Here is a 26982-nt window from a genome sequence, read left to right as displayed (position 1 = left end):
GGATATCAATGATACGATTCGCTGATGACATTGCTATCCTGAGTGAAAGTGAAGAAGAATTAAATGGTCTGCTGAACGGAATGAACAGTACACAGTATGGTTTGAGAGTAAATCGGAGAAAGACGAAGGTAATGAGAAGTAGTAGAAATGAGAACAGCGAGAAACTTAACATCAGGATTGATGGTCACGAAGTCAATGAAGTTAAGGAATTCTGCTACCTAGGCTGTAAAATAACCAATGACGGATGGAGCAAGGAGGACATCAAAAGCAGACTCACTATGGCAAAAACGGCATTTCTGGCCAAGAGAAGTCTACTAATATCAAATACCGGCCTTAATTTGAGGAAGAAATTTCTGAGGATGTATGTCTGGAGTACAGCATTGTATGGTAGTGAAACATGGACTGTGGGAAAACCGGAACGGAAGACAATCGAAGCATTTGAGATGTGGTGCTCTAGACGAATGTTGAAAATTAGGTGGACTGATAAGGGAAGGAATGAGGAGGTTCTACGCAGAATCGGAGAGGAAAGGAATATGTGGAAAACACTGATAAGGAGAAGGGACAGGATGATACGACATCTGCTAAGACATGAGGGAATGACTTCCATGGTACTAGAGGGAGCTGTAGAGGGCAAAAACTGTAGAGGAAGACAGAGATTGGAATACGTCTAGCAAATAATTGAGGACGTAGGTTGCAAGTGCTTCTCTGAGATGAAGAGGTAAGCACAGGAAAGGAATTCGAGGCGGGCCGCATCAAACCAGTCAATAGACTGATGACAAAAAAAAACAGCATATATGAGAGAGAGAGATACAGCATATATATGAGAGAGAGAGATACAGCATATATATGAGAGAGAGAGAGAGAGAATGCCTACATTGGGAGGGCGGTAGGAGAAGAGTGGTGAGAGAAGGCAATGCACTATTTGGATGGGAAAGGAGTGACGTAGACAGAAGGAGTGAAAAGGTAAGGTGAAGCGGACAGACAATTCTCACCTGCACGGTTTAGAAAAAAGTTGCGCGTGAATGGAGTATCCGAACAGACTGCTTAGTGATGCAGTTGTTGAAGTCATTTGTGTTGGGGTGTGCAGCATGTTTGGCAACTGAACGATCAAGTTTGCAGTTCACTATAGTTTGGTTGCAGTTCACTATAGTTTGGCAGAGCCATTAATGTGAGTAGGCAGTTGGTTGCCTCTCATGTAACACAGAGAGTGATGTACAATATGTGTGGTGTCACCGTCAGACACCACACTTGTTAGGTGGTAGCTTTAAATCGGCCGCGGTCCATTAGTACATGTCGGACCCGCGTGTCGCCACTGTCAGGGATCGCAGACTGAGCGCCACCACATGGCAGGTCTCGAGAGACTGACTAGCACTCGCCCCAGTTGTACAGACGACATAGCTAGCGATGCATGCTGACAAAGCCTCGCTCATTTGCAGAGCAGATAGTTAGAATAGCCTTCAGCTAAGTCAATGGCTACGACCTAGCAAGGCGCCATTAGTAACATTGCATGTATCTAAAGAGTCTCACTTGTATCGCCACAATCTCCAGATGTACCAAAAGGATGGATTAAAGTTAAGTATTCCAGAAGCTACGCACTTTTCTTTATAGCATTCATTACGTATCCTGTTTCAGACCTCACGCCATCCTGCTTTAGCTTAGCGCGTGCCTTTCGGCTTCCTCTCATTGTGTCTAGGCTGTCTTGTCTAGACACCACAATATGTGTACAATATCCTATATATAAGATGGCTGCTTTCACTCATTACACTGGGTAGGAAATAACTGGTGACTGGACAGCAGTAGGATGTGGTAGGTGGGTGTTTGGGACAGTTCTTGCACCTGGGCCGACAACAAGGGAAGACCACAAGGGATACAGGACTGGGAGCAGGACTGGAATAGCAATTAACAAGGATATTCTCTAAGTCAGTGGTTCTCAAACTGTTTTCCTCGGAGCCCCTCTTCACTAGAAAAAATAGTATCAGCTCCGCCCCCCTCCCCCCCAGCCTATTGTTATTAATAAAAATAGTCATATTTTATATTTTTTCCTTATTTTGTTTACCAAACTCAATTTAAAAAGATTTTATGCAGCAGAAGCCAAAAATAACATGACTTATTATAATGAAAATACGGAACAAATTTTTTATCTTTATCACATTTTCTTTTTTTCAAAAACTATGATATGACTGTTATTTACATTTTAGCAAACAAGACTTGCAAGAACAATAGAAATTTAAATTAAAAAGTTCAGTGTAATGGATGAGCTTGCTTTTGAGAACAAAGTTTCTCAAGATGTGGAGAAATAGCAGAAAGAACCACTAGAGTTCTTTGTTTACATTTAGCTTTGAACTGTAGTTCAACTTCATAGCTGACGAATCTGAAAATCCAGGCTCACACAAGTATTTTGCTGCAAAAGGAATCAGCAACTTCATCGCATTTTGGCTTAGCACTGGGAAGTCCTTGCTAATATGTATCCAAAATTCCAACAAAGACACTTCATTAAATTTACTCTTCAGTGAAGTATCACAAGTGATTTCAATAAGTTGTTCTTGTTCTTCTATATTTAGAAATGATGATCCATGTGCATTTATGCATGGATTTTTAACCCAATTAAATTTATCAAAATCGTTGCTGAAATATTTCTCAAAGTGAACTTTTAATGTTGCAAGATGATGAAGAAAGCAAGCTTTTATCACCATTGGAAGTATCGGATTATCTGTATCCTGTAACAGTGACACTGGAGGAGGGAACATATCTTGTATGCCACTCTCCATTCGGTTTTGCCACAGCTCTAATTTCTTTATGAACACCTTCACCTTTTCATTCAAAGATAGTACATTTGCCCAATTACCTTGAAGTGAAGTGTTAAGAATATTTAGTTTCTCAAAAATACCTGTGAGGTAAGCCATTTTAAGTAAAAAATCTCCATTGCTGAAACAGTCTGCTGAACAGACTTCTCTCCTTTAAAAAACAGGATTCCTCAGTTCAAAAATTCTTTTCAATACTTTACCCCTTGAAAGCCATCGAGCATTACTGAAAAAGAGCAACTGAGTGTGTTCAGCACCCATCTCCACACATAGCACTTTCAAATGACTCAAAGGTATAGATTTTGCCTTAATAATATTAGCTGTTTGTATAACTGTTTGCAGAACTTCATGAAGGGGTGGATTAAGTTCTTTAGCAGCCATAGCCTCTCGATGTATCATGCAGTATCCATACAGTATCAGGAGCTACAGCTTTAACTTTCGCTTGCAATCCACCACAAATTCCAGACATAGAGCACACTCTGTCTGTGCATACTCCAATGTACCTATTCCATGTTATACTGTTTTGATTAAAAGAAGTATTGAGCATGTCCAAAAGGCTTTCAGCTGTAGCTGTTTTTAGTATCGGCTCACAGAAAAGAAATTCCTCTCAAATATTAAATTCATCAACAAAATGAGCATAAGCAATCAAATGAGCATCTTTATGACTGTCAGTTGCTGCTTCCAATTGAAATGCAAAATAGATGTTGGGCAATTTATCGATTAACTGCTCGAGTAAATCGTCAAAAATGTCAAAATTCTTCTATGCACTGTCATTAGAGACAGTAATACTTTTCAACTGTTGAGCACATGAGTTGCCAAACATTGTTGATACTATATCAATCGCTGCTGGTAAAACCAGAGTTTCGCAACCTTGTGTGGTTTCTTGCATTTAACAACACTATTAGGAATCTGGTAAGAGGCTTAGAAGGTCTTAGATGTCACATTCATTGTTTTAGCAAAGTTCCTCTGGGTAGATAATAAAACATTTAGTTTCCAAAAAAAAAAAAAAAAAAAAAAAAATAATAATAATAATTTGGTTTTCCTGTTAATTCTGGATGTTTGGTTTCCAGATGTCTCTTTAACTTGTTAGGTTTCATGCTATCAGCAGCTAAAATCATTAAACAAACTACACCCTGTGAACATGTTTGTAGTTTTTGCGAAGCCTAGCAATAAAGAGTTCTCGTCATACCTCCTTGTTTTCGCTTTTGGAGTATCTCCCTCCTCTCCTCCAGTTGACAGACCACTGCTGTCTCGATGTTTGTCACTAATCAGGAACTGCTTCATACTGCAGTCAAGTCTTCCTCATAAAGTCTGTAATTATAAGACTATAATTATAGTCAACACTATAAGGATGCATTGAGATACACGAGCCAAATCTCACACCGCGCAGGATAGTTACGGAAACAGTAATGGTGCAGGCGACAAAGGGTATTCCCCCGACTGTCAAAGGAAGCAACGCCACCTAGGAACAAAGCCTATTCAGCTCACAGGTGTAGGCTTTGATCCTAGGTGGCGCAGAAGGAAGCTGCACAGCTCGACCGATTATTTCAAACAATGCTGAAAATGTGACAGCAGTTTCATTGTCGTCGACCACGTCTCACGTTAACACCGAGGTCGAGCGAAATTCAAACTAGGTCAGCGGCATGCCATTTGTTTGACAAAAGTTGAACCTAATTGTTTGTTACTGAGAATTTTTTCTGCCCCCTTCCCCCCAACATAATGCACTCCCTCCTTGGGGTCACACCCCACAGTTTGAGAACCCCTGCTATAATACCGTTGCTTTTCACATGTCTGAGCCCTCTAGCCGACTATGTTGATTCCTCTGGTTCTGTGCATGCACTGCTGAGCATTCTTCTGTGGACAGGGCCCACTTATTCAATATCGATTGCACTAGTAGGCTGGCTGCAGTTCCAGAGAAGATGTAGCACATTCCTCCGATGTTTAAGTTCTGCTCTAGTTCCTCTAGTTATTTTACTGATGATGGTTTCATATTTTTTGATGCAAATTTAGTGCAGGAGGATAGGGGACTTCTATTATTTACCCTTACAGTGATTTTAAGAACATTATGTATTGAAAGGTACCGGTTTGTCACCTGAAGATGCGACTATAACGCTGCAAAACTAGTCATGGGTGATTTTAACGCAGCAGTTGCAGTTTTCATCAGTTGAAATATATTCTCGCACCTGTGGATGTCCCTCATACAAAGTGATTTGTCTTTTACTTCAGTTTTGACTGTTGCAGGACTTTCAGTTTCCTGCTTGAAGTCTACTGGGAAGTTCTATTGACTTTTCACCAACTACAAAACTCCATTCTGAACGCTAGTGATGGATGTGTAATCTATATGAAAATTAAATGATAGAAACTCCAAGTTGAAATATCACCAACATAATGAAAAGATAGATTACTACTCACCATGAAGATGGCATTTGAGTTGCAGACAGGCACAACGAAAAAACATTTACTCATTATCTTTTGGCCAAAGCCCTCTTTGGAAAAGGAAACACACACACAACATTTATTCACACAAGCAAGCACACCTCATGCACACATGACCACCAGCTCCAGCAGCTCACACTGGAATACAACTATCTCACATAGAACAGAAGCAACAACCTGGATTAAGTGGAGAAGGGGGAAGGATAGCCAGATAAGGGGTTGGTGGAGAGAAGTGAGCTGTCTGGCAGAGTGTGCAGGGATTAGGTTGCCAATGGTGTACCATCGGGAGACTGTGGGGCAGAGAAGGGGAAAGACGACCGGGTGTGTCGGCAGAGGGCAGTATACAAAGAGGGTTTGGGGACAAGAATAGGGAGGAGGTGTTAGGACATAGGGGGTGGAAACTGTTGGGTGGAGGGTATGAAGACAATAGGTTACCATAGGTTGAGGCTGGGATAATTTTGGGAGTGGAGAATTTGTTGTAAGGATAACTTGCATCTGTGATGTTCCGAAAAGTAGATGGTGGAGGTGAGGATCCCGATGGCCTGATTTATGAAGCAGCCAATGACATCATGCATGTTATGTTCAGTTGCATATTGTGTCACTGTGTGGTCTACTTTGCCCTTCGCCACAATTTCGGCATTGGCCATTCAACCTTGTGGACAGCTGGTTGGTAGTCATACCAATATAAGAAGCCGTGCAATGATTGCAGCAGAGCTGGTATATGAGAGCTCCTTTCACAGGTGGCCCGGCCTCTGATGGGGTAGGATAAGCATGTGACAGAACGGAAGTGGGATTTACTGGATGGGGGGACTGTGCAGGTCTTGCATGTAGGTCTTCCACAAGGACATGACTCCTGTGGCAAGGGTTTCGGGTTTGGGTTGGAAGTGGCATAGCGATGGACTAGGATGTTGTGGAGGTTTGCTTGCACGACGGAACACCACTTTAGGAGGGGTGGGAAGGATCTTCAGTAGGATGTCCATAATTTCATGGCATGATGAAAGGTAATCAAAGCTCTGACTAAGGGCATGGTTTATTTGCTCCAGTCTAGAGCAATACGGAGTGATGAAGGTGGCACTCCTTTGTAGCAGGTTCTTGGGGATGGTATGAGGATAGGGGCTTTGTGGGGGAAATGGGATGGGAAATCTGTTTGCAGACAAAACCTGGGGGATAATGCCTATCTGTGAAGGCCCTGATGAGATCCTCAGTATAATGGGCAAGGGAGTTCTTGTCACTGCAGATAAGCAGTGGGATTTTTTGGGGTGGAAGTGATGGCAGCTGTTAGTGGTTGTTGGGTTTAACATGGGATAGAGGTGTAGACAGAGCCATCAGAGAAGAGGAGTTCAATGTCCAGGAAGGTGCCACACAGAGTTGAGGAAGACCAGGTGAAGTGGATGGGAGAGGAAGTGCTGAGGTTGTGAAGGAATGAGGACTGGGTGTGTTGGCCCTGAGTCCAGATAATGAAGGTATCACCAATGAACCTGAAACAAACTGGGAGTTTGGAGTTTTGGGAGGCTAGAAAGGACTTCCCTAGAAAACCCACAAACAGGATGGCAAAGGAGGATGGCATGTGCATGCCCATAGCTGTGCCGCACGGACTTTTTTGAATAGCTTTCATTCAAAGGTGAAGTAGTAGTAAGTTGTGATAAAGTTAGTACATTGTATGAGGAATGGAGTCTGAAAGACTTTGGGAAATGTAACAGTGTAATAGCAGTAAGGCCATGGGGATGAGGTGTGTGTTGGTGTACAATAAGTAGGTCAACAGTAACGGGTAGGGATTCAGGACATAAGGGGCTGGGGACAGTGGAGACTCAGTGAAGTAAGTTGTTGATATCTTTGATATGGGAGGCTAGATTATGTCCAATTAATTGGAGGCATTGGTCAGCGAGGGCCGAAATTCTTCCATTGGGGCCACAATAAATAGCTACAATGGGTCATCGAGGATCATTGGGTTTGTGGATTTTTGGGGACCATGTAGAAGTTGGGTGTGCAGCGTTTCAGAGGTGAGGAGGAAAATGGATTCAGGGAAGAACCTAAGGCTTTAATTACAGAACTGGAGGCTATGTGGGACTTTTGGGATAGTACCACTATGGCAAATTTCATACGTGGAGGAGACACATAATTGACAGAGCCTTTCTGCTAGGTATGCAAATCTTAACAACAGAGGTGAACTTTCATCTACAGGTAGGATGATTAGATAAGGATTTGTTTTGAGGTTTTGTATAGCTGTCCTTTCTTCTGCTGAAAGGTTGGTACTCTGAGGAAGGGACCTGGAGAAGGATAGTGAGGCCAAATTGGAGGTATGGAATTCCTGGAAAGTGACACAGGATGGATGGGTGGGTCAGAGGGGGGGTGATGATGTTTGGTTGGATGGCGATATGAACTAGGAGATGCATGGTTCAATGTTGGCATTATGTTTGCTTGGGTTGGAGGGAATGATGCCAAAGAAGCATTTCCACTGCAAAGATCAGGAGAAGGAGAATAGATCTTTGACAAGTGTAGTGCTAAAGATGAAGCCTTTGGATAGAACTAACATCTGTGGGGCTGATGATTTTAGTGGAAAGGTTAACAACAGCATTACAGGAATGTTTCAGCTTTATTTGGTGGAGTGCGGATAGGGAGTTTTGGGAGATGTGGCAAGTTTGAAAGGTCAGCTAGACAAGGTTTGGGTACTATTACGGGCTGATGAGGAGGAACACTATGGATAGGATAGAGGATGGATACTAGTGCCCTGAGGTGGATGTCAGCAGGCTAGGTAACTTATGAAGGTGGTGTCTGGAATGCTCCTCCTGCACCTGGAGAGTAATGAATTCAATTTCAAAGATATGATGTTTGAAGCAGGGATTGCATGGTAGCAGTATCTTGAGGAGGAAACAGAGGTGGCTCTGGGATGCCTGCGCCATGGAGCTGTGTTTTTGCTGTACCAGGTTTGTGAGGGCCAGGCACTGGCAAAATCTGAAAAGGTGAAGGTCATTGTGAAAGGAGCGATCAGATCCAGAGAATGGAATTTTTATGATTTGGCTGATGGGGTGGGGGGTGGGGGGGGGGGGGGGGAGGGGGAGGGGGGTCTGTGGTTTAGGAAGCATTTACACCTACATGACAAGTCATGGGATACCTGCTAATATCATGTCAGGCCCCCTTTTGCCCAGCATAGTGCAGTAATGTGACATGGCATGGTTTCAACAAGTCATTGGAAGCCCTCTGCCTGGGACATGCTGCCTCTATAGCCGTTGATAATTGCGAAAGTGTTGCCGATACACTATGCTGTGCGTGAACTGACCTCTTGATTGTGTCCCATAAATGTTTGATGAGAGTCACGTCAGATCATCTGGGAAGCCAAATCATTCACTCAAATTGTCCAGAATGTTGTTCAAATCAATCACGAACACAATTGTGGTACGGTGACAGGCTGCACTGTCATCCATAAAAATTCAGTTGTTTGGGAACATGAAGCCCATGAATGGCTGCAGCTGCAAATGGTCTCCAAGTAGCTGAACATAACCACTTCCAGTGAACGATTGGTTCAGTTGGACCACAGGACCACTACATTCCATGTGAACACAGCCCACACTATTATGGTGCCACCACTAGCTTGCATAGTGCCTTGTTGGCAACTTTGTGGGGTCTGCAGCACACTTGAACCCTACCATCAACTTTTACCAACAGGAAACAGAACTCATCTGGCCACGCCATGGTTTCCCAGTCAGCTAGGGTACAACTGATAAGATCACGAGCTCGGGAGTGGTGCTACAAATTTCATCATAAATTAACACCTGCTATTAATGACTAATACCATGAAAGAGTGACTGTGTTCAATGTAAGTGTAAGAATTCCTATGTTCCTGAAGGGGCTACTGCAAAATATTTGGTTATAAATTTCACACAATAATCTTTCTATCTACCTCAGTAGAATAAACACTTTGTTTCACCTTATGTGCAGGAAAGTGTGCTAGAAATTCTTTCTAAAGGCCAACACAGTATGAGAGATTTCTACATGTAAAATGGCCAGAACTGAGCTTCCTGGTTGAGTCATCCACAGGCTGGTGTCCCCTACATTTATTGTTTATTTGGAAGAACTTCACACTTCGAGCCTCATTCAGTGTATGCCCACTGGTCTCTATTTCTGGTACCTGTAAGTCATTCCGATAATACGAGTTTCTATAATATGACTTTCTGTAAGAACAGAGTTAAGCCATTGTCCGTGAACCAATTGTAAGTCTGTTCCATTATTCTCCCAACTATGTCTGTTATGTATGTGTTTGGACCCTCTACCAATATAGTTACTTCATTAAGAAACATTACAGTTTTTTTAGAGTCCACCAATTCCACAGGTAAATGATGTATGTAGACCAAGAACAGAAGTTGGCAAAGCATCAAACTTTGTGGCTCACCACATTTAGTTTTCCCCCATCATGAATTTAATCTTATTGCTATTGTATCATTTGCTAATATGAGCCCATTCTATTGTTAAGGTATGATTATCCATGCAAGAAGAAGGCAATTAATGCCATATCATTTTTGTTTCCCTGGCAGAATATTGTGTTGTATACAGGGTGTTACAAAAAGGTACGGCCAAACTTTCAGGAAACATTCCTCAAACACAAAGAAAAAAAAAATGTTTTGTGGACATGTGTCTGGAAACACTTACTTTCCATGTTAGAGCTCATTTTATTACTTCTCTTCAAATCACATTAATCATGGAATGGAAACACACAGCAACAGAACGTACCAGCGTGTTACAGGAAATGTTCAAAATGTCCTCCATTAGCGAGGGAGGATACATGCATCCACCCTCCGTTGCATGGAATCCCTGATGGGCTGATGCAGCTCTGGAGAATGGCGAATTGTATCACAGCCGTACACAATACAAGCACGAAGAGTCTCTACATTTGGTACCGGGATTGCGTAGACAAGAGCTTTCAAATGCCCCCATAAATGAAAGTCAAGAAGGTTGAGGTCAGGAGAGCGTGGAGGCCATGGAATTGGTCTGCCTCTACCAATCCATCGGTCACTGAATCTGTTGTTGAGAAGCATACGAACACTTTGACTGAAATGTGCAGGAGCTCCATTGTGCATGAACCAGATGTTGTGTCTTACTTGTAAAGGCACATGTTCTAGCAGCTCAGGTAGAGTATCTCGTATGAAATCATGATAACGTGCTCCATTGAGCATAGGTGGAAGAACACGGGGCCCAATCAAGACATCACCAACAATGCCTGCCCAAACGTTCACAGAAAATCTGTGTTGATGATGTGATTGCACAATTGCATGCAGATTCTCATCAGCCCACACATATTGATTGTGAAAATTTACAATTTGATCATGTTGCAATGAAGCCTCATCCGTAAAGAGAACATTTGCACTGAAATGAGGATTGACACATTGTTGGATGAACCATTCGCAGAAGTGTACCCGTGGAGGCCAATCAGCTGCTGATAGTGCCTGCACACGCTGTACATGGTACGGAAACAACTGGTTCTCCCGTAGCGCTCTCCATACAGTAACGTGGTCAACGTTACCTTGTACAGCAGCAACTTCTCTGATGCTGACATTAGGGTTATTGTCAACTGCACGAAGAATTGCCTTGTCCATTGCAGGTGTCCTTGTCGTTCTAGGTCTTCCCCAGTCGCAAGTCATAGGCTGGAATGTTCCGTGCTCCCTAAGACGCCAATCAATTGCTTCGAACGTCTTCCTGTCGGGACACCTTCGTTCTGGAAATCTGTCTCGATACAAACGTACCGCGCCATGGCTATTGCCCCGTGCTAATCCATACATCAAATGGGCATCTGCCAACTCTGCATTTGTAAACATTGCACTGACTGCAAAACCACGTTCACGATGAACACTAACCTGTTGATGCTACGTACTGATGTGCTTGATGCTAGTACTGTGGAGCAATGAGTCACATGTCAACACAAGCACTGAAGTCAACATTACCTTCCTTCAATTGGGCCAACTGGTGGTGAATCGAGGAAGTACAGTACATACTGACGAAACTAAAATGAGCTATAACATGGAAATTAAGCGTTTCTGGGCACATGTCCACATAACATATTTTCTTTATTTGTGTGTGAGGAATGTTTCCTGGAAGTTTGGCCTTACCTTCTTGTAACACCCTGTATAAACAAGGACCGTGGGAAGATCACATTTGAGTGTATGAAATCAAATATTGCCTTCACAGAGAAACATTTATGGAATCCAGGGACAGCAGGCATGAAAAGGTTAGCCCATGGCATGTTTTTGTGTGCAAGCATGCTACAGAATAACACATGTTCTGTTCACTATTGTAGCTAAAAGATGAATTATAATTTTGGATAAATTTGCTAGTCAATTCTAATGCAGCATAAATAGGTTACCAATCCACTTTAACTTTGGAATTGTTACTTACCAGTGATGTTTATGAATGCTCACTCCAAATTTAATTCCACACTCCAAGCAAATGTCACCTTCTGTAAAATGTGGCTCCCGGGATAAATTATCCAGCAAACTGCAAAAATAATTCATTTTTGCAATCTTTTTTATATACAATCAATGTTGTAATCTTTTTTAGATAAAATCATATTTGAACAAATTAATCAGAGAATAGGATGACACTTTGAGCAGTGTCACACTATTCATTGACATGGATTAATTAATGTGTGGCACAACTACAAGAGTGACAGCAGAAACCAATAATGTCAAATTACCTTCTTGTGATCTAATGAGAATAAGAATGTGTCGATCTTGAAGTCACAGTACTACTTCTAGAGAGATTGTGTCAATCATTATTGGAAACCTGTGTGTATCTGTAAATATTCATTCATCCAGTAATTGTGTTTTGTGCATTCTATTAAGAACAACAACCTTCTGGGAAGCGGACCAAGTCAAGCTGTGCGTTATCGAAAGACAATGAAACCACAGAAACTTAGTTTACTTGTAATGCCATGCACAGATTGCAACTTATATTGGTTAGTACTAGTTGTGCTTACTGTAAACTAATAAATTAAAAGGAAAGCCATTAGTCTGAAAAGCTGCTAGTTTACTAGTTTGTTAAACAGCATCTGTTTATGTTCTATTGGTATCTCGATCTTTACTTGATTACACTAATATTTTCAAAGATAATGATTACTTTAAGAACAGAGGTTTGTTTACAATAACTCTGTTGTTTTCATGTATTTATATAATTAATACATTTCCTTGGCATGAAACTAAAAGAACAATGACACACACACACACACACACACACACACACACACACACACACACACACACACATTCCATGAAAAGAATGAATACAAAAGAAAATTAAAGTTTTAATAAATATCTAGTCAACAATTTGTTAGATGAGATTTGTTACTCATTCTGAATAAAACAGGGAAAAGAATCTAATACAGCCTTATACTGGCTGTCTTGGGTATTTCAAAGGAATGTACAATGTAGTATGTAGTTTATTTGTCTCATAACGTACAGTTACAAACGTACAGTTGTACTGAAGACCCGTCAAATTACTTTAAGAAAATAAGGTTGTAATAATTAACATATTTAAGCAGGCATTTCTGAATACAATTTATACAATATATTAACAATTTATTATGCAGTACACAATCTTTATTGTTTCTTTTCATTTCAAATTGACTAACTGTCCTGAATGAATTCTTCAATTGTATAACAACATTTTTCCACTAGTGTATTAAATAACAATATTTTTAATGGGTCAAATTCCATATTTAACAGATTTGTGATATTTATTTTATTCTAAATTTTTAATCCCTTATACAATGGTGTTTGGGCGTAAAGTTTTAAATTGTTAGAGATAAGTTTGAAACTGTGACTGTGACGAGTAATGTAATTGTGGTTGAAATGAAAATTGTCAATCGAGTTTTGATTTTTATACATGAAAATAAAAGTTTCTTAGATGTACAGAGAAGGATTACATAGTATTTTTAAATTAGATAGTATTTTTAATTTTTTAAATAATGGATGACATGATATTCCTTTTTTGGACTAAACACATTACTTATGATTCTCATTAGAAGTGCAAATAATCTTGGACTGTTTGTAGAATTTCCCCAGAAAATTATTCCATATCGAATTATAGTTTCAAAGTGGCTGTGGTAGACTATCTTCCTGGTGTCCATAAGGGTGGAACCAGATAAGACATTCATCCCAAAGCTAGGCTGTTGAGTTTGTTTGCTAAGAAGTCTAGATGTGCCTTCCAATTTAAATTTTTGTCAAGATTTAGACCGAGAAATTTTACATAACTTGCTTCAGTCATTTCCTGATCGTTGTGCACGACTTTTATGGGAGATGCTGATGATGTTTTAGCACTGAACTGCACTAATTGTGTTTTTGTGACATGAGTTTTAACCCATTTTGCTAAAACCACAATTCTATGTTTCCCATTATATTTTCCACAGTATCATGAATTTGTTCTAAATTGTCATTTTCAATTAAAACCGAGGTGTCATCTGTGAATAAAATGGAGTGAACACCAATGCCTAAAGGTAAATCATTTATGTACAGCAGAAAAAGATAAGACCCTTAAAATTGAGCCCTGCGGGACCACTTTACAAATCTTTTTCCAGTCTGAGAATGATTTTTTTCCATTCAATTTAGAATAATTCTGTTTTCTTTCAGACAAATAAGGTTTGAACCCCTGCAATGCCCTGTCCACGATCTCATCTCTCTCTAACTTGTGTAGAAGTAGTAACTGATTGACCGAGTCAAAAGCTTTGGTCAAATCACAAAACATACCTGTGACTTTTTTATCCTTGTCTAAAGCAGAGCTTATCTTGTCAGTGAATTCCCTGATAGCATTTATTGTATTTTTCCCCTTTTGAAATCTTAACTGGATTTTAACTATAATATTGTTTTCTATAAGAGAGTTTTCAAGATGTTTTGCAACAATCCTTTCTTTTCGATTTTATTTTTCCGATGTGTGGATGTGTAAGTTTGCTACCTCAACCGGCAAAATAGAAGAGACAGTTGCAATCAAAGTTGAGAAACAATTGCATGAAGAAGTCTGGCTTCAGGGGGGCAAAGGTATGAGTGATACAACTGAACTGCTACAGGTGATTGAGGAAAGATTCCTAGAAAGAGCTAGCAATCCTTGTGCAGCCTTAACAAATATTTCTGATCACATGTTTCCTGCAGCATCACTATTAATATGAAACATTATTTTGTTTTTCGTCATAAGCAAAATGTATTTTTCCCCTTTATTGGAATTTTATGTGCTCGTACAACCCAGCAGTCCTAAATTAGTAATGGTTTACTGGTATGACATAACACTTTCTTCAATCAGCAAAAGTAACCGTGAATAAAATGTAGCTCAGTGAACAACAGTAATAGGAGCAGAGACTATACAGAGCCTATAAATACACTTTTCAACAAGGACAACGAAACACAGTGACTTGGCAGTGATGCTGTTTTGCAGTAGCATGGAAGACCACATAGCATGGACCAGAACAGGCCCAGGACAAGAATGGCAAGTTAAGTAAGTAGTAACATAATAAATAGATGTCCAAGAGAGAAAATATCATTAAGTTGAATGTTCCATTAGCCCAATTTAGCCTAATTTTGGACATCTATCAAATAGGGGTAGAAAATTCCATTTTATAAAACATTTTGCTTGTAATGAAAAACAAATTATCTTTTCAATTGACAATGATATCGCATGAAACATGCGATGAACAGTACTCATGGTTGTGCACGCTGTAAAAAGGAAATTGCAAAAAGCTACCCAGAAAGAATAAGTGGGGTTTTGTACTTGGAATAAACTGCATTTAACTTTTGTTGACTTAACCACAGAGCTACCTGCCGAGAACACACAAAGAAAGGGCTCTGGGGAACACTCGTAAATCTTTTTACACAATTTGGATTTTTTCTTTGAACAGTAACAACTATTGCGTTAGTCTGAAAAACTGTGAACAGAAAACAGCAGAAGAAACAATTGGTCTTAAAGAGAAAAAAAATTGTCAAACTATGAGTACCAGAAATGTTAGAGAAGCTAGAAGAAAATATAAAAAAACCACCACACAAAAGAAGGAAGGAAGAGATATACAGTTCTAAAGAACTCCAAAAGCAATCTGTTAGACCTAGAGCGGAATGGCCAAAGCAGAAACTGGAAAGAAAAGGGAGGTACAATTTAATGTCTTGGGGAATAAATAACTTGGACAGAACGAATAGGAGAGCGAACATTATGTGAATGATAAAAGATGAGAACAATAATAATAATAATAATATAATATGAATAATAATAATTATTATTATTGCAGAAAATCAAGGAATAATGAATGAATGGAAGAAGTAACTGGAAGAATTATATGATGCAAGAGGTCATCTAGATATGTTGGTCACAAGGGTGAAAAAGAATTATTTTAAGAGGACAAAGAATTTCCAGTTTCTACGGAGAAAGTGAGATGCCATTAGAAAAATAAAGGTGGAAAAAGGAATAATGGACATATCTAAGGAGTGCACATACGTATGTATCTAATTGCAGACATACCCACTTCAACACATACTTTCATACTGCAAACCATACACTTAAGTGACATTGTTCAGGAATAAGTATAATTAGCGAGCAATTTTTGTACTCACACTTTAATTGAAATCACCATTTTACAAAATAAATTCTGTAACTACTCATTTTACTATGGTTTGAAGTTCCTCTTTTTGTTCTTCCATGTTTGCGATTTAAAAACTGGGTTGTTTTGGAAACCAGCCTTATGCAAACACAATTAGTTTATTGTTATATTTACCAAGTCTTGTTTTGACACCAATGTGTCATTTTCTGTCAGTAAAATTTTTATTTCTGTGAAGTACAATATCACATTTGTAATAATTTAACTGGTGTAGGCCTCAGAAATACAATATTTGCAATTTGCTTCATTTGGTTAAGACACTCACCTTAAAATTTCATCGCTAACTGAACTGTATTATTATACATTGATTTTAGTGCTCCTTTATTTTATTTTATTTTATTTTTTTACAGCATGCCATCTGCAAACCAGCCACGAAGAAAATTGTTGCGTATTTGTGGAGAGCTGTTTCAAGGGTAGGGGTTATGTACATTTGTGAACTTACATTTTTCATCCTGTTTTGTGTCCCTGGTTGGTGTCTGAATCACCTGTTATTTAGTGCATTGTTTTCACTCAGTTTTTCACAAATTTCCGCTCACTACTTCATCTCAAATGCACTTACACAAAATGTGATCTGAGCAGACACTTATGACAACACACTCAGTGAGGTGTGTTATATTTTGTAGTCGTTCCTCACTTGTTCATTGCTAGTCTTCTGTTTGTTATAGCACTGATTTTGAATAAGTGTGTGTGTGTGTGTGTGTGTGTGTGTGTGTGTGTGTGTGTGTGTGTGTGTGGAGATGGAAAGAGGGGTGTGTGGGGGGGGGGGGGGGGGGACAGAATTTTTGGTTTTTTTCTGTTACGTTTTATGTGGGGAGTCACCTTTGTATACTTCAATGAGTGTTCCAGATAATGTTTTGTTGCACAGTGTTGTATTTTCATTCAGGACTCTCTTTCCCTGTATTATTGCTTTTGTATGTGGTAGTTCTCCTCTATTGTGAGTTTTTGATAGAGAGTGTTGCTTGCTCTGAGGATCTTAAGATCAGTCTCCATATTTTTTTTGGGTGGTGTTCGGAATACCTCATTTTGAAATTTCTGTATGTTTGGCCTGGCATGAACTACAGGTTAACCGATATATTGCAGCTTTGGAGAATTTGTCTGCAGATGTGTTCTTAGATTCTTCTGTACTGTGTTATTTGTGAGGAATGATATTTGTAGCCCTTGTTTCTTCAGTATATTTCCCACTCTGTGGACATTTTTGTTACTGTATGTATTTGCCATGCTGTACTCTTTGTATGGTGTTCCTGGTATCCTGTGCTTGTCTGGAGCTTGTGTTCATGGTTCTCTGTTGTAGCTGGTGATTTGTTGATGGTTTGTTCTCTTTTAACTTTTTTTAATTTTGCTGTCCAGTTTGTTTATCAATTGTGTGTTGCACCCATTCTCTCTGGCTATTTGGTGTATTATATTTAGTTTCTGTGTGTAGTTGAATTTGTCCAGTGAAATTGTTGAGCCTGTGTAGCATGTGTCTGAAACTTGAGAGTTTGTGTGCTTGGGGGTGGTTGGAGTTGATGTGAATGGTTGTACCTGTGGCTGTAGGTTTCCTGAAAATTCCAAAATTATGTTTTTTGTTGATTCTGTGTATGGTAATGTCTAAGAAATTAAGCTTCATTTCCTCTTCTTTCTCAATGGTGGATTTTATTTTTGGGTGAACTGTATTTATGTCAAGTTTAACAAAATCTGTCTAAGTAATAACATAACACCTGGTTTTGTTAAAGTCAATGTAAACAGCAAGTCACCTGCAGCACAAGTAGCCAAAAGAAAAGCAGAAATTATTTGGTTAGAAGAAGAGATTAATTTCCTATATGTGAAACAGCAGCAGCTTAATCTTCCGCTGTACAAAACACACATAGAATTAGCCAATTTCTTAAAAACACCAACCCATTTCGATGACATAACTGAAGAAATCAGGTCTTACACAGAAACACAAATGAACAAAAAGAAAGAAACACAAAAAAAACTGAATCACCTTATGAGATCTGCCACAACAATAAATAAAGAAGACAGAGTAGGGACCCAATATCAGTTCCATGACAGACTTGTCAATTTAACTGACATAGAATTGCCAAAACAAGAAATAGAACTGCTTGAAAAGCCCCCCCCCCCTGCTCTCTCTCTCTCTCTCTCTCTCTCTCTCTCTCTCTCTCTCTCTCTCTCTCCCTCCCTCACACACACACACACACACACACACACACACACACACACATACATAAAAAGATTCTGTAACTTAACAAACGAAAGCATTGTTCCATTGATAGGGACAATAACAAACACAAACACACACACACACACACACACACACACACACAAATTTCAAGCTTTCGCAACCCACGGTTGCTTCATCAGGAAAGAGGGAAGGAGAGGGAAAGACGAAAGGATGTGGGTTTTAAGGGAGAGGGTAAGGAGTCATTCCAATCCCGGGAGCGGAAATACTTACGTTGGGGGGAAAAAGGGACAGGTATACACTCGCACACACACACGTATCCATCCGCACATAACAGACACAAGCAGGCATATGAAACATGTCATAACCTCTTGGTTCATCCCTATGAAATCCCCAAACCTTCTTCCCTACCCTCTGGCTCCTACCCTTGTAACTGCCCCCGGTGTAAAACCTGTCCCATGCACCCTCCCACCACCACCTACTCCAGTCCTGTAACCCGGAAGGAGTACACGATAAAAGGCAGAGCCACGAGTGACAGCACCCACGTGATTTACCAACTGACCTGCCTACACTGTGAAGCTTTCTATGTGGGCATGACCAGCAACAAACTGTCCATTCACATGAACGGACACAGGCAGACAGCATTTGTTGGTAATGAGGATCACCCTGTGGCTAAACATGCCTTGGTGCACAGCCAGCACATCTTGGCACAGTGTTACACCGTCCGGGTTATCTGGATACTTCCCACTGACACCAACCTATCAGAACTCCAGAGATGGGAACTTGCCCTTCAATATATCCACTCTTCCCGTTACCCACCAGGCCTCAGCCACCGCTAATTTCAAGTTGCCGCCACTCATACCTCACCTGTCATTCAAAACATCTTTGCCTCTGTACTTCCGCCTCAAATGACATCTCTACCCAAACTCTTTGCCTTTACATATGTCTGCTTGTCTGTTATGTGCGGATGGATACGTGTGTGTGTGCGAGTGTATACCTCTCCTTCCCTCTTTCCTGATGAAGCAACCATTGGTTGCGAAAGCGTGAATTTTCTATGTGTGTTTTTGTTTGTTTGTGTGTCTATCAACATGCCAGCGCTTTCGTTTGGTAAGTTACATCATCTTTGTTTATATATATATAACAGAGGGAAACATTTCACGTGAGGGGGGGGGGGGGGGGAAAAAAAAAAACGAAAGTGTTGGCATGTTGATAGACACACAATCAAACACACACACACAAAATTCAAGCTTTCACAGCCAACGGTTGCTTCATCAGGAAAGAGGGAAGGAGAGGGAAAGACGAAAGGATGTGGGTTTTAAGGGAGAGGGTAAGGAGTCATTCCAATCCCAGGAGCGGAAAGACTTACCTTAGGGGGAAAAAAGGTAAGTCTTTCCGCTCCCGGGATTGGAATGACTCCTTACCCTCGCCCTTAAAACCCACATTCTTTTGTCTTTCCCTCTCCTTCCCTCTTTCCTGATGAAGCAACCGTTGGTTGCGAAAGCTTGAATTTTGTGTTTGTTTGTGTGTCTATCAACATGCCAACGCTTTCGTTTGGTAAGTTACATCATCTTTGTTATCAGCACCATAACAAACACAAGACCAACGATGAACAAATGAGCAACGACAACAACATAACACCTCTCACTGAGTGTGTTGCCAGAAGTGTCTGCTCAGATCACATTTTGCCACATTTTGTCTAAGTGCATGTGAGGTGAAGTAGTGAGCGGAAATTTGTGAAAAACTGAGTGAAAACAATGCACTAAATAATAATTGATTCAGACACCAACCAGGGACAAATGTAAGTACAGCAATGTACATAAACTCTACCCTCAAAACAGCTCTCCACAAATACACAATAATTTTCTTCATGGCTAGTTTGCAGATGACATGCTGGAAAAAAAAGAAAGAAAAAAAAGCATAAAGCTGACATATAATAATACAGTTCAGTTAGTAAAGTAATTTTAAGGTGAGTGTCTAAACCAAACGAAGCAAATTGTAAATATTGTATTTCTTAGGCCTACGACAGTCAAATTATTACAAATGTGATATTGTACTTTACAGAAATAAAAATTTTACCCACAGAAGATGACACATTGGTGTCAAAACAAGTCTTGGTAAATATAAATATAAACTAATTGTGTTTGCATAAGGCTGATTCCCAAAACAACCCAATTCTGTAACTTATTAATCACATTTAATACTATAGCAATATATGAGCTACATGATTAATAATGGAGCTTCTGTTACCAACAATATTATGAAAAGGATAGACTTCTAATCACTGTAAAGATGAACATTGAGTAGCAGACAGGTACAAAAACATAACTATTACAGATTGAGATTTCTGCCAAAGCCTTCTACACAAAGTAAAACACACACACACACACACACACACACACACACACACACACACAAAGCAGTCATGCCTCACACACACATGACAGCTATCTTTGGCTGCTCCAGCCCAACCACAATTGGAGTGTGTGTGTGTGTGTGTGTGTGTGTGTGTGTGTGTGGATGTTTTCCTTTCTGAAGAATTCTTTGGCTGAATGGTCAATGTATAAGTCTTTTCATTGTGCCTGTCTGAAACTCAACATGTCATCTTTTACAGTGAGAAGCAATCTATCCTCCTTATAACACTGTTGATATTCTAACCTGGAGGTTAATTTACAATATCTGAGGTTATCAAGAATCTTCACTGACACTAGCTCAGCAGGCACAAGGCACAATGCCAATGTGCTGCATTGTCCAGTACACAGATATTCAAGCTTTCTTCCACGTGTGGTTGAAACCAAAGTAAAAAATACTTTGTTTCAGGAATAAATTGAACATTTGCGTTTAAAAGGTTTCCAATGCATGTAATGAACCTAACTTTTATGCTTCACAAAAAGCTACAGAACATGCATTTGTACTGTATGTATTATTGTAAGATCCTTACCTATTACTTCAGTTTGCTTGACAAACCAATAAGCAACATTTCAGTAAAGACCCAAACAGTAATGCAACAGTCATCAGTTAATTATAAGCTTCATGCATTCTCACAATCTTGCAGTAGCAAGCTAATCAACATACCAATTAACCCAATTTTTTTCCTTACTTCATCATTAACAAATTATGGGTTTATCTTACATTCACGGATTAAACTGTTGCTGTGGAGATTATCATTTTTATGTTGTGTAATACATTAATATAAGTGTTGTCTTACATTTACAGGTGCAGCTTTGGCAACTGAGGTCACATCCAGTTCAATTTGAAGCAATACGTAGGATGAATATCAGGAGATGGGGAGGGGGGTTTGAACAGCCAATTTCTTTGGTCTGCCAACTGTGGGAATGAATATGCACATCTTGACTCTTTATGAACCTCTATCACATTGGAAGTACAGTTTGCCTGAATCCAATTGTAGTCAGAAATGAAATCAAACAATTAGTATACATGCCTAAAGAAGACAAATTAATGCTATCAAAAATATGCTCACTTAAACTGGCACAACAAATGAAACATGAGCTTCAGTGACAGCACTAAAGCTGGTGCTGCTCTACAGTACCGTTGATTTTCAAGGTTGATATGAGTTGTGGCAATTTAGCATTAGGGAGCCAAGAGGATAATGTATTATTGTCATTAGTTTGTTTGTATTGCTGGCACTGGGAGAACTAAAAATTGTAGCAAGTGATGATAAATGGATACTCAGCCAAGGGTTTTGAGAAATACCGCATGTAGAGACTAGATTGAAAAAAGTCAAATTTTCAGGAGACCAAGGCAGAGTAGTTTTCATGATACACAGCAGCAATTTGTTCAGTACATGCAAGAGAAACGCACTGAAGACTTCCCAATTACTCAAGAAATTAATCCAAACGAATGTGAAGGAGATAAATAAGAATTTTTCATTTGCGTGCGTCATGGATTTCAAAGTAAGTGCTGACTGATGCATGATGAAGAAGAAGAAGAAGAAGACAGTGGGAACACATCAGTGTAAGGTACATGGGTTTATGAATGGCAGTCTAAAATACTCATGTTAGATTTTTTTCCTGTACTGTAAGTTTGTAGCTGATTAACTCATTCTACAGATTTTATTATTATTTTTTTTTATTATGGGCCAGAAAGAAACTTGTTAAATGTGTTCCTAAAAACATCATTTGTTTTAAATTGATTTATTTCATTCTACAAATGTACTTTGTTTAGTATTGTTAGTCTTTTATAATGATTTGTAATTTGTCTCTGATCCAGAATTTTCTCTTATTGTAAGTTGATTATAATATTTATACAAATGTAATTGAGAGTTGTGTTGTGGGTGAACTTAGGATATTGTTTTATAGCAAGGACACAAAACCTTTAGCAATAGTGATCTTCTTCCTTTAATATCTAAAAGATGACTCATAGCAACAACAAAAACTTCATAGAGTAAAAGCATGGAGAATAAAAGAAACTCTTAGGAGCAAAGAAATTCACAATACAGAACCAGGCACCACCATAGGAGAGGAGAGGAAAAATAGTTCTGATTTTTTTACTTTAACAAGTTTTCCCATATCGCTGTATAACAAAACACAACAAAATTTTTGGGATCAATAAAAATCATATCAAAATGCCTTAAAAATGTTGCTATAAACAGGGCTAGTAATGTAAAAGCCAGAACAACATAAGCATTGGATAGATACGCAATTTGTCACAAGATAACAATACCTAAAGAAAAACTGTCTGCTGGACTTATCCTGAGAAGCCAAGAAGAGGGATGGATGACAAATGAACTGATGCGAAATTGGATGAAGACTGTTTGGAAAATAATACCACATTCTTTGCTTAAAAGAAGAAAATATTGATGTTGGATTTCAGGAGAGACATACTCAGAAAGTTAAGGATCTAATAGCAAAGAACAACAAGGACTTGTTAATAATTCTTGCTCCTTGATCTCTCAACTTCAAGTAACAGATATTGTTGTATACAGACCTTTTAAGGTTCATCTGTGACAGCTTTACAGTAAGTGGGCTTTCTCAAGGAGACCAATCTCTTACTTTTGGGAGGTGGGAGTTAAAGAAATCACCAACATCTATACTGGGCCAGTGGATCTTTCCTGCGTGGTGCAGAACCTCAAGTAAATCAAATATGAAACACTGCAAAAAATGGTGTGTTTCCAGTGCAATGGATGTCTCAGAGGATGACATACTATGGGAATTGTGTCAGGAAGAATGAAATTGCAGTTGGCTTACAAGTAAAAATGGAAGTGAAGATAAATATTCATGTAAACCATTTACTTTTGTTTGTTTCATTTCACCCTGTATAATCAAATTGTTGACAATCAATAAATTGTGTAAATTTAGAATAGGTACAGCACTGACTTTTTTAGGAAGATACTTTGTATCAATAACGCACTTTATAATTTTCATTACTTAGAATATATTAAAAATAAAAATTCCTCAAGTAACCTCATAAAAAGAAGTGGGGGTGGGGAGGGAGTCATCTTATATTCTGAGTAGTCTTATACTAGGGTAATTACTATGTTCAGCAGCCTACACAAAACACTGCTCACATAAAAAAAATCTCAAGCACTCTGCAAATAATAGCTTTATTTAATTTTGGAGGGTTCAAACTGATTTTACTACATCATTATAATGTACATTCAAATCTAATACACTTTTAGACTTAATCAATTTATTGTTCTGAAGAATCACCCCTGCAGCAACACATTATCCTTTACTAAATTTACTTCCTACTTGCTAAAATTCAATAAAAATAACAATTTACAAGTGTTTGTTTTGCCAAAGGATTCATTATACAATTTGTGCAATGGCTGCATTACAATCATAACAAAAAACAGTTTTAATTTATAGCATTCAGTTATTTTGCTGCTCTGATGTAACTGAACATAAAATTTGAGAAATATCTTTTGGAACACGACTGGAAAAAGGGAAGAACCCGGATGGGGAAGAGATTACTGAGTGTTCATCACATTCATCTACTTTATTATATAAAATATGGTGGTATCCACAACAATACACAATTATGACAATACAAGACAGCACAAAAGCAGTGCATAAACCAAACAGCCTAAATGAAGAAATCTATTTGGCAGTTGGACACGTTGCTAGTAGAAAAAAGCCATGACTAACAACAGGAAATGAATGTGGATCTGATATTGTACCTCTCCAGCTCGCTTCAGTTCCCAAGAGTTATTTTGCCTCACTTCAGTGTTAATAAGTTTTATAAATAGAGCAGTAATTAGTGAGATAGAACTTCCATACCTATGAAGAAGCTCCTTTGTTGAACCTTGGGAGTCGAAAATTGTAACACCATCCTTGTTCATAGTGCCAAGGCTAGCTCCAAATCTCACCAGAGTATGGCATAAATTCCCGTTGCCTTCCATGTATGCCAAAAGAAGAGCTAAAATATGGAAAGTACAAACATTTATGAAAATTGATAAAATATGCAACACTTGTAAACTGGTAATGATTAACAGCAGCAAATTCGACAACTTAAGTTTTAAAAGAAAAGCACACCTCACTTTAGTTACTCTAAAAATTACCTATGTTGCAAAAATAAGCATAATATTAGTTGTGATGATGATGATGACTAATTGGTGTAATTTACTAATTGGTGTAATTTACCTTCCTTACTAAGCTTTTTGTGTAACATGCAATATAGTTAACTGAAAATTAAATGTACAAAAGAAGCTTCAATGGGAGTGAAGAGCAGGGTAAGATGAAAGTCTGGATACACCCCTATAGAAGTCCGACAGAGTGAGGAATCACAATGGTGTCTGGTATGGGGTGTCTGTAGGTGGGGGGCAGAGCTTACAGGATCTACGGCCACAGCAGTGGCCATCTCAAAATACACAACTTGGATTTGGGTCATGTTTCAAATAGGAAGGGGATCATGTGGCACGTTGAATTGAACTGCATCTTTCTCAGGAATACACATGTGAAATCTGTTTGAAGATGTCTTTCTTTGTGTACAAGCTATGACCTATTAAAGACTAAAATTGCAAGAAGGTTATCAATTCTGTTTATTTTTGCAGTTGATCCACAATGGCACTTACACTGCTGGAACACAATGAAATTGTGTTAATGAGTGGTGGATGAAGTACCAGAGTGATTGCTGCCAACTTCCTTCACTGTCTGGCATCCTGAGAGAGATGATGTTTCACACATGACAGTAACCACATTATTGGACAAATTTCATGGAACAGTGTCTGTGATGGACTGCAACAGTAATTGTGGCATTGTTTCTGAAAAGTTCATACTGCAGTATGTGCCTATTATCACAATATCCAGTGTCAGTCATTGCTGAAGTCTGCACACACGCACACGTGCTCACGCACACCCCAATGGCACCTGTACAAGTTATAGGTGCAACATCACCTCTCAGAGGGTGACTCTGATTGACGGGTGGAGCTTGCAGAATGGGCTCTGGGTCAGTGTAACAGGAATCCAAACTTCAAACAACATGTGTTATTCAGTGATGAAGGTAATTTTTATGTGGAAGGAGAAGTAAACAAAAAAGAAACAAAATCATCATTACTGGTCAGATGCAAAACCATTGTGGGTGATGCCTGCAAAGGTGCTGGTGGTGAAAAAGCGATGTTTTGGTGTATGATTTGGAACACAAGAAGCACGAGTCCTGTGTTTATTGGTGGAACCTTAAACCATGAGAGATATCTTAACATGCTCAGTGATTATGAGCATCCAACACTGTTGAATCTGCAAGGTGATTTCCCAACCTCCTAACAAGATGGGGCACCTCCCTACTATATTGCTGAAGTCACACAGTTTCTGGATGAGCTATTTGGAGGTCACTGGATAGGTAGGAGGGATCCTATACAATGGCCACAGCCCCCTGATCTTATACCTCTTGACTTATCTGTGGTGACATCTGAAATCAATTGTGTATGAGGTAAAAATCAACAATGTAGCCGCTCTTTGCCAGCGTATTGAGGAGGCGTGTGCCTCTGTTGAACCACAGATTCTGCGATGTGTGCAACAGGACTGGCAAAGAAGACTCCGAATGTGTGTCCAGTGCAGAGAGGTCATACTGAGCATATGCTGCAACATCTACTCTGACAAGTGTCGCTAAACTTTTACAGGTTTTAACTCCTATACAAATAAATATATCTTAAAACCGATTTCACATGTGTATCCTGCGAAAGAAGCAGTTCAAAATGATGCGCCACCTGATCTTCTTCCCATCTGAAACACACAACCCAAATCTGAGATGGCAGATTTCAAGATGGCCACTACTGTCATAGCTCCTATTAGTTGCACCTCCACCTACAGACACCCCATCCCAGAGGCCATTACGATTCTCACACTGTTTGACTTTTAAAGGTGTGTATCCAGACTTCTGCCACACCCTGTACGTTTAGTACTTGAGACAGCCACTGTAGGACTGATGTGGTCATGTGACTAGCTACAGCCACACACTAGTTCAAAGTAGTTCACATTATTATTTCTCAGTGCAAATGGGAAGGGTGATCACAGCTGTTAATACCTTGGGGTATACATAAAATATACTTCAGCTGCTGTTAAGAAATACTTTTATTGCTACTACTGGTTATGTTCATTGAACATCTTCAGGTGACTCATTATAATGTAACAGAGATCCACTAGTAAAGGGGGCCATAAAATAAGAACATTCAAAAAATGCTACACTAAAATACTCACAAATATCTAGGACCTTGCTGAGAGCTTTGTTACACATAAATTTAGCTTCAGTAGCATGTGGTTTCATGCCAAGCATTTTGATAGAATGATAACAAGTATAAATGCCACTGTAGTTCATGCACATAGCAGAGAACTGAGGTGGAATCATAATGCCACTCCACAGGTGACAAACAGTGTACAGATGATTTGACACAGATCTTAGTGCTGAATACAGTATCTCAATTTGCAAGTGCTTGCAAACTAAGATAGTGCACAGCACAAGAGAGCAACTTCAATCTGTTTAGTACATCATAAATTATCAACAAGAAATAAAGAAACAAT

The 26982-nt window shown here is 39.2% G+C and overlaps 1 protein-coding gene across 2 annotated transcripts in view; it reads right to left on the bottom strand.

Moving 5' to 3' along the window:
* Positions 1–26982, bottom strand: part of LOC126419351 (rabankyrin-5) — a 599595-nt gene that overhangs the window by 8349 nt on the left and 564264 nt on the right. The window contains exons 21-23 of one of the 2 annotated variants that reach the window (XR_007575992.1): positions 24247–24385; positions 11622–11720; positions 3991–4112 (exon numbers count right to left, since the gene is read on the bottom strand). Coding sequence is in view for 1 of the 2 variants with exons in the window: in XM_050086537.1 (XP_049942494.1) it covers positions 11622–11720; positions 24247–24385 (238 nt within the window). In the remaining variant the exon portion in view is untranslated. The remainder of the gene's footprint in view (positions 1–3990; positions 4113–11621; positions 11721–24246; positions 24386–26982) is intronic. The other variant, XM_050086537.1, reaches the window with a different exon arrangement.

The sequence above is a fragment of the Schistocerca serialis genome, chromosome 9, assembly GCF_023864345.2.
Source record: "Schistocerca serialis cubense isolate TAMUIC-IGC-003099 chromosome 9, iqSchSeri2.2, whole genome shotgun sequence".
Classification (NCBI taxonomy): Eukaryota; Metazoa; Arthropoda; class Insecta; order Orthoptera; family Acrididae; genus Schistocerca; species Schistocerca serialis.
Note: the sequence above shows the minus strand (reverse complement) of the source record. Positions and strands in the feature narration are given on the sequence as shown.